The sequence below is a fragment of the Sinocyclocheilus grahami genome, unplaced genomic scaffold (assembly GCF_001515645.1).
Source record: "Sinocyclocheilus grahami isolate Dianchi unplaced genomic scaffold, SAMN03320097.WGS_v1.1 scaffold884.1, whole genome shotgun sequence".
Classification (NCBI taxonomy): domain Eukaryota; kingdom Metazoa; phylum Chordata; class Actinopteri; order Cypriniformes; family Cyprinidae; genus Sinocyclocheilus; species Sinocyclocheilus grahami.
This window is the reverse complement of record NW_015506063.1, coordinates 98136-112727: the sequence shown is the minus strand read 5'-3', so window position 1 is coordinate 112727 and position 14592 is coordinate 98136. Positions and strand designations below refer to the sequence as shown.

Sequence of the window (14592 nt, the reverse complement as noted above, 5' to 3'; positions counted from 1 at the left end):
ACGCGCTTATGACTGCGCATGTGCATTGGCTGGTCTATCCTCAGGTTTCTATGGGAACTGGAGCTTCTAACAGCCGCTGCAGTGACACAATGACTTTACCAATCAGTGATTGGCTCTTTCACTTAGAAGGCGGGACTATTCTGACGTATTGTGCGTTGCAGTTTGTGGAGTCATAAGTAAAGGAGTGAACCGTCTTAGTATTTCTAGTCTTATTCTCCATATTTCTCCCTTTAGGTGGCATTAGTTTATCCCAACAGTGACCCTGGGATGTTCTGGGTGGCCTTTTATGGGTGCCTTCTCGCTGAGGTCATTCCTGTCCCAATAGAGGTGCCTTTATCTCGGAAGGTATGAGAGAAGTCTGAACAGCTCTTCAAACATGATATTAGCTAGATGAAATATTCACGGTTGTTCATCTTATTTTAAGGATGCTGGAAGTCAGCAGATAGGCTTCTTATTGGGCAGCTGTGGTGTGGGTCTCGCTCTCACTAGTGAAGTGTGTCTAAAAGGACTTCCAAAGACCCAGAATGGAGAAATAATGCAATTTAAAGGTTAGTTCCCTGTTTTTTTTTTCTTTCTTATTTTATCACCTTGCTTCCTCAAATTCATCATGACGTTCTCTTTTGAAGCTGTAGATTGGAAGTTTGACCTGTTTTCTTACAGGATGGCCTCTGCTCAAATGGGTGGTCACTGATACCAAGTATCTCACCAAACCCTCCAAGGACTGGCAGCCACACCTACCTACTGCAAACACTGACACTGCTTACATAGAGGTGAGTGCAGGCAGGAGAGCACACGTGTGTTTACATGAGTAAGAGTCCTTTCAATCTGTCAAATTCTGTGATGTGTGTGTTTTCAGTACAAGGCCTCTAAGGAGGGTACAGTGATGGGAGTGGCTGTGTCGAAAATCTCCATGCTGACACACTGTCAGGCTCTAACACAGGCCTGTAATTACTGTGAAGGTGAGTGCTATGCTATTGCAGTACAACAAGCACACTGAAACCTATAATTGCAATAGCACAACTCTGAGGCTCCAAAATTAAGCAATGAGATACATTTATTTATATCCAGTGCTTAGTCATAGATTATTTCATTAAATTTATACTAATTTGATTATTTTTCTGAATAGCAATTTGAAGTGGAGATTACTTGTTTTCTGTGTAATTTTTGTCCCATTTAATTTAATCAAATTGTTGTGAACTTTGTCCTTGAAAAATTGTTGAATCTTGACCTATTGATTGACTGGCTGGCTTGTCAATTTGTCAGCCCTATGTCATTTTAGAATTTAAACTTTTACATTTTAAATTTAGGTCTGAAATGATTTAATCTTTTCCATCAGTGTTATTTTAGCATTATATATTTAGTATTATAATATTTATTACAATTTTGAATTTGTATATTTTCAGTTTCCATTTAAGTCTTTAGTAGTTTTGTTTTGTGCACATTTTTAATTACTAAGCATTATGATGTTAAAAAATGTACTTTTTTTCAAAGAGAGTTGTATTTTTCTGTGCTCTTTCTTAGGAGAAACACTGGTTAATGTCCTGGATTTCAAGAAAGACTCAGGCCTTTGGCATGGAGTTCTAACGGTGAGTGTGATTCTTCTGAATATTTCAGTTTTGTACGTTATTTTCAGTTTTACAGACTTCCTGCATGGCTGCATGTGCTTGTGTGTTCTTACAGAGTGTCATGAACAGAATCCACACTATTAGTGTGCCATACTCTGTCATGAAGGCTTGTCCACTGTCCTGGGTGCAGAGAGTTCATGTTCACAAAGGTAAAGACATCCTCAACTTATGTGCATGTAACTGATTCAGCAATCTGACTGATGGTCAATCATCTAGAAAGAAATCATGCCACATTATCAAAACATCAACAGTTCTGTGCTACAGTATTTACAGTATCTATCTTCCATGTATATGTGTGTGCACAGCTCGTGTGGCCTTGGTGAAATGTAGAGACCTGCACTGGGCTATGATGGCTCACAGAGATCAGAAGGACACCAATCTGTCTTCCCTGCGCATGCTGATCGTAGCTGATGGAGCCAATCCTTGTGAGTAAACAAGCTATGGGAAAGAGCTTGAAGTGGCTGGATTTCGGTGTTTCAGTGGCTATAAGTGCAAATAAATGATCCATATTTCTGTCTTAGGGTCTGTGTCTTCATGTGATGCCTTCCTGAACGTGTTTCAGTCTCATGGGTTGACACCTGAGATGATCTGCCCATGTGCTTCCTCCCCTGAGGCCATGACTGTGGCTATCCGCAGGTACCTGCATGTATCAAGAGATATGCACATCATCATTGTACACTTAATTGCCGTTGCTATATTTAAAGTCGCTTTATGTGTTTAGGCCTGGTGCTCAGGGCACTCCGCTCCCTGCCAGAGCCGTTCTGTCAATGGCAGGACTCAGTCATGGGGTGATTCGGGTCAACACGGAGGATAAGAACTCTGCCCTTACCGTGCAAGATGTAGGACATGTCATGCCTGGAGGTGAGACTCTGCAACCATTTGAAAATTTCACTGTAGGTCATGTAAGGGTGGTGTGAACTGTCTGCAAGTTTGAAACCAGCTGCCACCTTGGAAACTACTAATGGGTATTGGCAACATATTTAGCATGCAATATATGAGCAAAAACTTTTTGGTGTATCCGATTTAAATCCTTTTATTAATTAATTAATTTTTAATATATATAAATGATTGTATTGGCACAGAAGTGTCTTAAATGCACTCTTGAATTTTATTCATTTCAGTTAATTTCACCTAATAATTTCAGAATTAATCATTTTTAAATATTTTAAGATTTCAGTAAGTTCATTACATTAGAGAGCATTTCTGTTCTTTCTGCACTACAGCTCTGATGTGTATTGTGAAGCCCGATGGACCGCCCATGCTCTGCAAGACCGATGAGATCGGAGAGATAGTGTTGAACTCTCGTGCCGGAGGCACCATGTACTACGGCCTGCCCGGGGTAACCAAGAACACTTTTGAGGTACGGATAAAATGCATGAAAAGGAATATTTCTGTAAGCAATGCACAGAATACACACATTCACTCAAAATAATGTCTCACTGACCTTATTGGCCACAGGTGATTCCTGTAAACTCAGGCGGTACCCCTATTGGAGACGTTCCCTTCAAACGCACTGGACTGTTGGGCTTTGTGGGTCCGGTAAGTAATAGTTTAGTAAACTTTGTTGCATTTTTAAAGCATCTCTACTTATATATATATTCCATTCATTTGGGGTCAGTTAGATTATATGTAGAACAAAAGCCTGTTTGCAGATTTGTGACTTGGTAAATGGTCTTTTATTGAAAAAAAAATCTTCTCTATGCCCTCAGGGAAGTTTGGTGTTTGTGGTTGGTAAGATAGAGGGTCTGCTTTCAGTCAGTGGGCGCAGACACAATGCAGACGACCTGGTGGCCACAGCGCTGGCGGTGGAGCCAGTCAAAACCATCTACCGAGGGAGGTACGAATGATTTAAAACACAATCAAATAACAGGTGGAAGTGTGTAGGCTAATCTCGTAGTGTGATGTAGTTCTGAGACTGTGTGTTGTGTACGCAGGATTGCTGTGTTCTCCGTCACTGTATTCTATGATGAGCGAGTAGTGATTGTGGCAGAGCAGAGGCCTGATGCCAATGAAGAGGACAGTTTCCAGTGGATGAGTAGAGTCCTGCAGGTAATACACAAGATACCCATCATCCTTGGTGCACTGCCCTCGCTTAAAACGTATTTAGTTTAGTCTAAATTAGGTCATTTTGAATCTCTGTTTCACAGTAATAGGTGTCATGACTCCCTGCTTTCTGCATGCTTTCCCACAGGCGATAGACAGTATCCACCAGGTGGGCTTGTATTGTTTGGCCCTGGTCCCTGCTAACACGTTACCCAAAACTCCTCTGGGTGGTATTCATGTATCGGAGACCAAGCAGCACTTCCTGGAGGGATCTCTGCACCCTTGCAATATTCTGATGTGCCCTCATACGTGTGTGACCAACCTTCCAAAACCCAGACAAAAGCAACCAGGTAGTGTTGGTTTGCATCTAAATCAAAACCTAAAAAAAGTCTCTTTTTTTCTGAATTTGATGAGGGGAATAGCCTACAAGCATCAAGTTAACGGAGAATAGTTATATATTATAATGTATACCACTTGTGTTTACAGTTTGTCCTTTTTATATTTACTTTTTCCTTTACTTTTATTAGTTTTAATAATTTTTTTTTAAATAAACACTTCATTATTTTATTTGTTCATTTATTTTATTTTAACGTATTTCTTATTATTTTAATGTTTTTATCTTATTATTTGTTATGCATCTGTTAAAGCACTTTAAATAACCATTATGTGTGAAATTTGCTATAAAAATAAACTTGCCTTTCCTCACAGTGGGAGTCGGTCCAGCCTCCATCATGGTGGGCAACCTGGTGGCAGGAAAGAGGATCGCACAGGCTAGTGGGAGAGATCTTGGGCTCATTGATGACCAAGAGCAATCCAGAAAGGTTAGTCAAAGATTTCAGGACTACTTCTTGGTAAACTCACTATTTATGTCCCTGCATGATGTCCCAGGATTCAATAATGCCTCTTATCTCTATAGTAGTTATAAAGTAATAAAATCTATACTTGTATCATATTACACAACATCTCTATTATAATTATTTTGCAACATCAAGCCTCCAGTTTCTCCAGTACCTCCAGACACCACTGGCATTCCATGTTTCGATCTGGTTTAAATGATAGTGTCTACCTCTAATGTCTAACTCTAACTCAACACAAATAGAGTTTAAAGAGAGCTGGGGATGAAGAGAGTTTGTCTCGTCTCCTCTTAAACTTGTGCTCTGGTCTGTCTTTTTCTCTCATGCTCGGGGCTGTAGCTCTGTGTGTGGCCCACTAACATGGTAAGCTTGAATGCCAGCAACGCTCTGCTTTTTGTGTGCGCTGAGTTTTAATTCCCCTTTGCAACCAGCTACAACAACAGCAACCTCAGGGACAAAACATTTATAAAGTTATAGATTTTTATTGAAGATATTTTGGTTCTACTTCAACATAAATGCAAAATGGATAATGGACTTTATTAATTTATTATCTCAGAATTGTGACTTTATATTTGTCATAGTTTTTCTTTATATTCTACAAAGTGGCTTTATTTCTAATTTTAAATTTCGTCTCACAAGTACTTCTATTTTTTTTACTCTGAGATGGAAACATTATGTTTTGGAAACAGAAGGCATACACACTCTCTTATGCTGCATGGTGTGGTCATTATTGCCGCTGCCTGCATGAGTCCTGCTATGGGTGTTTAAATATACAGACAATCTATGTGAACATAGATTGTCATCCATCTATGTCATCCATCCCTGATATTATAAACCTTAGACCCTTTTTATTTGCTGGCTTAGTAATGCTGTTTGCTGAAATAATGCTATGAGTTCATTTGTGTCTTCCTGTTATCATGTTCAAGGCTAAGAATTCTGTTGATCTTATTGAGGTCTTTGTATGGATGATAAGTTGAGACCTGTCCTCTTTTGTCCTACAGCATCAGTTTCTCTCTGAAGCCCTGCAGTGGAGAGCACAGACTGATCCTGATCAAGTCCTCTATATGCTGCTGAATGCAAAGGTGACACGCGCACAACCCCAATCAAACTGGTCATTTAGTCAAACCGTTCTGTACTGAGAGTTTTCTTGCTTTGGCCTTCAGGGTGTAGCAGTGAGCACAGCCACGTGTTCTCAACTGCACAAGCGAGCAGAGAAGATCACTGCAGCTTTGCTGGAAAGAGGAGGAATCAACACGGGAGACAACGTCGTACTGCTTTATCCTCCCGGTAATGACAGCCATCCCAACATTCACAGTTCACATTAGGGTGTGGTCTAAAATTTGCAAGAAAAAAATGGTCCATTGTCTATTGTCAATAGTGTAGCAATGTATGAAGTCCCTTTTAAACCAAGTAGCTTTCTGTATGTCAACACGGCCAATCCGCATGACCAACTTGAACTCTTTTGTATCTGTGTGTGGAAATCTTTGGCCCTCATGTGAAATTCACAGTTGTGTGGATTCCTATTAAAATTACTGGATTTTACCCACAAAAATACACTGAACATTTGTAAATGCCGTTCTTTAAAGCATCTTAAACACCCAGAAAAAACACATGAAATGTTAACAATAAAAATGTTTCTTGCTTTTCTACAGGCATTGACCTGATCGCCTCCTTTTATGGCTGTCTGTATGCTGGTTGCATTCCGGTCACCGTCAGGCCTCCTCATCCACAGAACCTTGCCGCCACTCTCCCCACAGTCCGAATGATCATAGACGTGAGTCTGGCTATTTTGCACATGCCATCCATTTATGATTTTATAAAGCATAGCATGTTAATCTGAGAAATGTTGTCTGCGTTAGGTGAGCAAAGCAGCCTGCATCCTCACGACTCAGACTCTGATGAAGATTTTGCGGTCTAAAGAAGCGGCAGGCTGTGTGAATGTGAAGACTTGGCCAAATATCATAGACACAGGTACAGAAATTAAATATATTTACATGGCTTTTATGCCAATTGTTGAAAGATCAGTGTCCCTGACTTTACTGATTTTATGTGTGCAGATGATCTTCCCAGAAAACGGCCTTCAAACATCTATAAACCCCCCACTGCGGAAATGTTGGCCTACCTGGACTTCAGTGTGTCCACCACAGGCATGCTGACTGGAGTTAAGGCAAGAGTTGTCTGTTTGCTTTTCCATCCATTCAGTTGTTCATTTTGCTTTTGGCAAGAACAAGTATGTAGGATCTTTGACCGGTCACGTCCTAAACAGCTTGTTTATTTGTTTCTTTCAGATATCTCACTCAGCAGTCAATGCTCTATGTCGGTCCATCAAACTGCAGTGTGAGCTGTACTCGTCCAGACAAATTGCCATCTGCATGGACCCCTACTGTGGCCTGGGCTTTGTGCTGTGGTGTATGTCTAGGTAGTACACAGTCAAACCTTTTAGACTATGACCTAACCAGGCCTAACACAATCTATTTTATGTTAATCTGAGGTTAAGCTGAGACTGCACCTGGTTAAGACACAGTGCCTTGCATGGAATTTATAGAATGCCCACTGTAATTTGTGTCTGTGTGGGTCTAGTGTTTATTCAGGTCACCAGTCAATCCTGATCCCTCCCATGGAGTTGGAGACGTCTCTGCCCCTGTGGTTGAGCACGCTTAGTCAGTATAAGATCAGAGACACCTTCTGTTCATACTCAGTCATGGAGCTCTGCACCAAAGGCCTTGGCACACAGACTGAAGCTCTGAAGGTGAGTCAACAGGATGTAGATTCACTACACTTCAAAACATTGGGGTTGGTATGATTTGTTTTTGAAAGAAGTCTCTTACTCTCATCAAGGCTGCTTTATTTTTAAAATATTTTTAAAATTTAAAATAACTATTTACTATTTTAATACATTTTAAAATGTTATTTATTTCTGTGATGAAATGAATTTTCAGCAGCCATTACTCCAGTCTTCAGTCTCATATGATCCTTCAGAAATCATTCTAATCTGCTCAAGATAAATTTTTTATTATTAATGTTGAAAAAAGTTGTGATGCTTAATATTTATAAAAAATATATTTTTGTGGAAACTTGATTTTTCAGGATTCTTTGATTAGAAAGTTAGGAAAAAATAAAAATGTTTTGTAGCAATGTAAAAGTCTTTACTGTCAGTTTTGATCAGTGCATCCTTGCTGAATAAATTTCTTTAAAAAATTGTACTGACCCCAAATTTTGGTTGAACGGTAGTGTACAGTCTCACACTGTCACATTAAAGTTATTATTCATCTACATGTCATTGTGAACCTGTATGACTGCAGTGAAACACAAAAGGAGTATTTTTGAAGAATATCCTGGCCACTGTTTACAGCTCCAAAATTACAACAACAAAAATAAAAACATAAAAGTGATCCATTCAACTTGTGTACTATATTCCAAGTCTTCTGAAACCATACAATAGGTTCAAATGATAATAGACTTTATACGAAGAGACTCCTCCCTAGTTGGCATGTAGAAGCAAGGTCTGTTTTGTAAACAAAATGTTAGTTTGTGTCAGATCTTTTCAGCAATTCAGACGATCCAGTTCACAAAACCAGTGAATGATTCATTCACAAAAAGGACTGATCCAGTTCTTGTTTCAAATCACTGCCAGGGGGAGATCATCTTTTGAATAGCATACATTTTGGTCAATTTCTCACATAAAGCTGTCGTATGGCTTCAAGTCAGATGTGCCACTTTTATTATAGATTCATTTTTCTTGAAAGCTCCAATCTCCATTTACTGCAGAACAACCAGTACATTATTACAGTTTTTCCTTTTGTATTCCTCAGAAGAAGTCATACAGGTTTTGAATAGCATGAGGGTGAGTAAATAAAAACGGAATTTTCATTTTGGGGTTACTAATCCTGTAATACTGAGGAGAACAGCTTTCAGAAAGGGATGTTCAAGGTAAACATACTGTGGAAGTGTCTATAAAAGCTGACGAGAGATGTATGTGCAGGCGCGCGGCGTGAACCTCTCATGTGTAAGGAGCTGTGTCGTCATCGCCGAAGAGAGGCCTCGTTTGGCACTCACGCAGTCATTCTCCAAGCTCTTCAAAGACCTGGGCCTGTCTCCACGCGCAGTGAGCACCGCTTTCGGCGCCAGAGTCAACCTGGCCATCTGTCTACAGGTTGGGGCAAAAAATGTATTGTCAACTATGTCATGATGCAAGAGCAGAGCCTTATTTTGATTTCTGTCTCCTTCCATCAGGGCACTGCTGGTCCAGACCCGTCCACTGTTTATGTAGACATGAAATCCCTCCGGCATGACAGGTATGTGTGAGACGAGTCCAGTGGTGACATGAAGACAGACTGCTACATGCCTGCAGTGTGACATTGTCTTTCTTTCCCTGTCATAGAGTGAGGCTGGTGGAGAGAGGAGCTCCTCAGAGTCTGCCGCTGATGGAGTCGGGGACTGTAAGGCCATCATAATTCTGTCCTACTTTATCTTTCACTGTTATTATAAGACATACCAGTCATCCCGTATGGTTTTCTGTGCCTTACCTTAGATTCTTCCTGGAGTGAGAGTAATCATCGTGAACCCAGAGACAAGAGGACCACTAGGAGACTCTCATCTAGGCGAGGTGACCAAACACATTTTCATTTGAGTAATCGCACGAATACAGCTTGTTTCAATGATGTATAACTGTCCACATAGGAAATCCCTCCATATTCTTAGCAAGTTCTGTGGCGGATGCCATCTTCATCACTTTCTTGCCTTGTTTTCCAGATCTGGGTGAACAGTCCTCATAATGCCAGTGGTTATTATACCATCTACGGTGAAGAGAGCCTGCAGGGAGACCACTTCAACACACGGCTGAGTTTTGGAGACACTGAAACGCTCTGGGCCAGAACTGGTTATCTGGGATTTGTCAGGAGGACAGAGCTACTGGATGCCAGAGGAGGTCTGTACTATATTACAGATTGATGATTATTGGGAATATATTATTGCAAAATGGATTGTTCAGACTCTGAATTTGGATTGGATAAACCATATTCACAGCCTTCACTTGCCCTGCCAACATTTTACTGGCTCCAACACAACAAACTATAGATTTTTATGAATTTAAATATATACTTTTATATTGTATCATTTTAAATGTCTAAGTATCAATGTATAATTTAATTTTTATAATTTAGTATTACATTTTTCATTTTTTTGTGTTTTATTCTACTTTAGTGTTCAAATGTTTGGGGTCAGTAATTTTTTTTTAATGCTTTTATTCAGCAAGGATGCATATGAGTTGAGCAAAAGTGACAGTAACAGCTTTTACCATGTCACAAAAGATTTCTATTTCAAATACATTTTCTTTTAAATTTTCTATTCATAAATGAATCCACAAAAATATTAAGCAGCAACTGTTCTCAACATTGATAATAAGAAATGTTTCATGAGCACCAGATTACAGTGATTTCTGAAGGATCATGTGAGACTGAAGTAATTGCTGAAAATTCAGATTTGCCATGACAGGAATAAATTACATTTTTTTAATTGTATATAAATCGAAAAGTTATTTTAAAATTGTAATAATATTTCACAATTAATAAAATAGTTTTTACAATATTTCGATCAAATCAATGTAGCCTTGGTGAACATAAGAAACTTCTTTCAAAAACATTAAAACTTACTGACCCTAAACTTTGTAAAACAGTAGCGTACATTTTTTATGCATATAAATAAAAGAAATTCCATCAAATGTTCAGTTTTCCTAATAAAAAATGCAATAATAGCTGGATTTATAGTTATTTTAATTATACAGGAAAATCCACAACCAGATGTTTAAGATTGCAAGGCATAAAAATGCACGTGCTAAGACAGAAACACAGAAACTTCTTTCAAAAACATTAAAACTTACTGACCCTAAACTTTGTAAAACAGTAGCGTACATTTTTTTATGCATATAAATAAAAGAAATTCCATCAAATGTTCAGTTTTCCTAATAAAAAATGCAATAATAGCTGGATTTATAGTTATTTTAATTATACAGGAAAATCCACAACCAGATGTTTAAGATACAGTACTGGTCCAATAGCACAAGTGACATTTTCTCATGCTCCTTTATCGTCCACCAGATCGCCACGATGCTCTGTTTGTGGTGGGTTCGCTTGATGAAACACTGGAGTTGCGAGGTTTGCGTTATCATCCCATTGACATTGAGACCTCTGTGTCTCGGGCGCACCGCAGCATCGCTGAGAGGTGAGAACCTCAAGAACACTTACACTTCCTGTCTGCGTGTATCAGTCCCTGATTACTACACAAAACAAGTTTTGTTGTTGCTACTAAACAGTATACTTGTGTTTTTATGTCTCTGATTGGATCGGTTGCTTTATCTTACAGTGCCGTCTTTACATGGACCAACCTTTTGGTGGTTGTAGTGGAGCTCAGTGGATCTGAGCAGGAAGCTCTCGATTTGGTTCCCCTGGTCACTAATGTGGTTCTGAAAGAGCATCACCTCATAGTTGGTGTGGTGGTCATCGTGGACCCCGGCGTCATCCCTATCAACTCACGGGGTGAGAAGCAACGCATGCACCTGCGCGACTCCTTCCTGGCCGACCAGCTGGATCCCATCTACGTGGCGTACAATATGTGAGTGTGGACTAAAGTGCTTACAGCTCAACGTGGCACCCAAAGAACCTCTCACAATGCGGTCGTTCCTCTGTGCCGTCAGCACGCATCATGGAGGAAGAAGCTGGCTAGTCCTCTTTCTGCCCCTGCGCTGAGCCTTGTACATATTTTTATGTTCTTTTTAATGTGATTGTGGCCTGTTCGACCAATGGCGGTCACCCGGCTCAAGCCATCCAACCTTCTCTGGACATCCAGGAGGGTGGTGCTCTTCTTTCCGAACATATTTCTGCCCTTTAAAACAGGTGAAACCACATTTTCGCCAGTTGTCCAACTTTTGGTGCCACTTCCGATATGCCTCTTCCATAGAGCAGCGCTTGTGCTCTTGCAGTTAGACCCGAGGGACTAACATGAAGCTTTTCTGCGCACTTTATCTCCTCTTGTGGCCAGAGGAGTGTCCTTCAGTTTTCATTTTAGAAGTGCTAACTTCGTTTTATGGATCAACATTATCACCAGCAAAACAAACATATCTTCTTTTATTCAAAACTGCTAGTCATTTTAATGGTTTTCAAATAAATGCACCGCATTTTATGGTTGTGTGAAAAGGTTTTTTTTTTAACTTGCATTGCCAACTGTAAGAACTGGAGTGAGGAGGGGTTTGTGACATTGTCACAATACATTCTTAATGCATTATCATGTATATTGAGGGTGATGGAAATGTTTGGAGATGAACACAGTTCCATGCATTATGAAAATAGTTTTTTAAATGTATGTTTCTGTCTTCATTTTGATTTGAGGTGACTGGAAAGGTGAAGAGATGGAAGGTGTTTGTATGTAGACTATATATTGTAGTGTCTCACTGGTGTTACTGTATAAACAAATGGACCCCGTTATCTGGTCCTCCAAAAAAAAACTTGACTGATCTTTCATACTTGATTCTTAGCATCAGTAACTCAAGATGCGGAAACAGTAAAAATATTTTTACACATTACAACTGTCACAAAATAGATTGTTTTCATCATTTTGTCATTCTGTTTCTCGTAAGCCCCGTTCACACTGACACACTGGGGTCCGCGAGTGGAGGACTGTAATGTTGCTGCAAGTCGCTGTTGGTGTGAACAACCCTTCTATGTTTTCTTGAGTGTTTTGGATGTGTTTGAGAGAGAGTGTGCTAGAAGGCAAAAAGGGTGTTTTAGCCGACTTGTGGAAAAAGAGAATGTGAGCTAAGAGAGGAAATATCTTTTCTATCTTAATAAAATTACAGTAACATTTATTAGCGCCTAACATGTTTATTTCAAAATGGCCTTAGAAATCAAAATTTTATTTTTTTCCTGCAGATTGTTTACATGTGAAATTCTGTGCAGCTCCTTTCTTTAACAATGCACACATTCTCATAACTGTTTTTTTGTGTTTTTAATTCAGTTCTTAATTGTCAAAATATTGAGTGTGTTGGTGCAAAATTTATAGTTTTATTTTAATTAAATTTATTGTCATCACTGAATCTTGTACTGTCTTTATTACAGTGATTTTGTGTAAGCAATGTGCAAATAACAAACTGCTGAATGAGCCTAAGAAGCCTGTGCTGTGCTGAAAATTCTCTTTCCTTAATTTGTTGTTCCTGGTCAAAAATGAACCGCGTGCAAAAAGAAAAATGTGCTTGTAAATCTCTCATGCTATATTATGACCAAATAATGGATTCAACCTTTGTGTCAACTTGTTTTCTTTCAATTAGCACAGGATAGGAATGTTTTTGGAATGGACTCGTCATAGGCCTCATTAATCTGAGCTCAACATTTCAGTTTTTGAGTGGAAAAAAAGCACAAGCTTAGATCATTGAGGCCTTTGATCAAACCGTTCCAAAAATCCATAACCTGTCCTAATTGAAAGAAACATAAGCATAAGAAATTTATCAAAAGGGTTATCAAAACCGTACATCAGTGATACTATTTAATTTAGTTTATTTGAGCGGTTTTTAGGTTGTGTAAGATGTCCATTATGCAAGCTTACTGTAGGTATAAATGCAGGGACATATTAAGATGTTCAATTAATGGCCTCAAATAATCCACACACACTTATTCAGGAATAATCCACTATTATTTACATGACATTTGAAAGACAAACAATTACAGCAAACCAGGAATCATCTAATAAAATCATCAGGATACAACCTCTTGCAAGCTTCAGGCTAAATTCAGATTTGTCCACCAGAGGTCACTATATCCTCTGATTCTTTCTCATCACTTTACAATACAATCATCAGGGTTCCTACCCATTTTCCAGTTTAAAATTCCATACTTTTTCAGACTCAAATTTCCAAACCTCTCAGAAGATTTTCAGACCATATTTAACCTAAATGGTTCATAGAGCATTATTTTCAGCTTTTGGTATATAGTACAGTCATCTGTAAATATTTTTATTTTCTCAGGGTTTTTTCTTAATTGATTTTCTTGAAGTGACAACCTACAGAGTCCCTAAAATAATAATAATAATAGAAATTCAGACTTTTACATGCACACAAGAAAAACGTTTTCGAGAAACTATTCACATGCTCATGGGAATTTTTTGCATGCTTATGTTATAATTTCACTATGTGCATCACTATGAATAAAGTGAGAGCATGGATGGACATTAATTGAAATGAACAGAGATCTACTTGCTCAAAATGTGGCTTTCCTTATTGTATTACCTCTAAATATCAAGGCATAATGTCCAATTTAACACATTCTCTGTGACGGCACAGAAACCATGACACAAAATGGGCTGATGACCAAATTTGCCAAGTTCAAGGGTCTATAAAAAAGACTGGTACTGTAAAAAATTTTTAAATTTGGCCTTCATTAGGGCAGTATTCAATATTTCAAGGCCATAGGTCTCTTTAACATATACTTTGTGGCGGCCAAGACACCACACCGCGAAATGGGTAGAAACTTTTTTCTTGCGTACATGCATGCTTACGCATTATAATTTCTAGTTTTATATAACCTATTTCCTTTGTGCATCACTATGAATAAAGTGAGAGCATGGATGGACATTAATTGAAATGAACAGAGATCTACTTGCTCAAAATGTGGCTTTCCTTATTGTATTACCTCTAAATATCAAGGCATAATGTCCAATTTAACACATTCTCTGTGACGGCACAGAAACCATGACACAAAATGGGCTGATGACCAAATTTGCCAAGTTCAAGGGTCTATAAAAAAGACTGGTACTGTAAAAAAATTTTAAATTTGGCCTTCATTAGGGCAGTATTCAATATTTCAAGGCCATAGGTCTCTTTAACGCTTAGTTTATTTGAGCGGTTTTTAGGTTGTGTAAGATGTCCATTATGCAAGCTTACTGTAGGTATAAATGCAGGGACATATTAAGATGTTCAATTAATGGCCTCAAATAATCCACACACACTTATTCAGGAATAATCCACTATTATTTACATGACATTTGAAAGACAAACAATTACAGCAAACCAGGAATCATCTAATAAA

At 38.7% G+C, this 14592-nt stretch overlaps 1 protein-coding gene across 3 annotated transcripts in view; it reads left to right on the top strand.

The window, feature by feature from the left end:
- LOC107563628 (disco-interacting protein 2 homolog B-A-like) overlaps positions 1-12603 on the top strand; it is a 68078-nt gene extending 55475 nt beyond the window's left edge. For 2 of the 3 annotated variants that reach the window (XM_016248539.1, XM_016248537.1), the window contains exons 10-39: positions 235-345; positions 425-548; positions 661-770; positions 857-959; positions 1522-1586; positions 1681-1774; positions 1931-2050; positions 2147-2261; positions 2347-2486; positions 2849-2985; positions 3084-3164; positions 3335-3462; positions 3560-3674; positions 3817-4018; positions 4377-4489; positions 4862-4885; positions 5524-5604; positions 5686-5809; positions 6175-6296; positions 6382-6493; positions 6580-6689; positions 6811-6941; positions 7103-7271; positions 8505-8675; positions 8756-8817; positions 8904-8961; positions 9054-9128; positions 9275-9449; positions 10618-10741; positions 10883-12603. In XM_016248539.1, coding sequence (XP_016104025.1) covers positions 235-345; positions 425-548; positions 661-770; positions 857-959; positions 1522-1586; positions 1681-1774; positions 1931-2050; positions 2147-2261; positions 2347-2486; positions 2849-2985; positions 3084-3164; positions 3335-3462; positions 3560-3674; positions 3817-4018; positions 4377-4489; positions 4862-4885; positions 5524-5604; positions 5686-5809; positions 6175-6296; positions 6382-6493; positions 6580-6689; positions 6811-6941; positions 7103-7271; positions 8505-8675; positions 8756-8817; positions 8904-8961; positions 9054-9128; positions 9275-9449; positions 10618-10741; positions 10883-11135 — 3549 coding nt within the window. In that variant the 3' untranslated portion in view covers positions 11136-12603. The remainder of the gene's footprint in view (positions 1-234; positions 346-424; positions 549-660; positions 771-856; positions 960-1521; positions 1587-1680; positions 1775-1930; positions 2051-2146; positions 2262-2346; positions 2487-2848; positions 2986-3083; positions 3165-3334; positions 3463-3559; positions 3675-3816; positions 4019-4376; positions 4490-4861; positions 4886-5523; positions 5605-5685; positions 5810-6174; positions 6297-6381; positions 6494-6579; positions 6690-6810; positions 6942-7102; positions 7272-8504; positions 8676-8755; positions 8818-8903; positions 8962-9053; positions 9129-9274; positions 9450-10617; positions 10742-10882) is intronic. The other variant, XM_016248538.1, reaches the window with a different exon arrangement.
- Positions 12604-14592: the final 1989 nt, after the last annotated feature.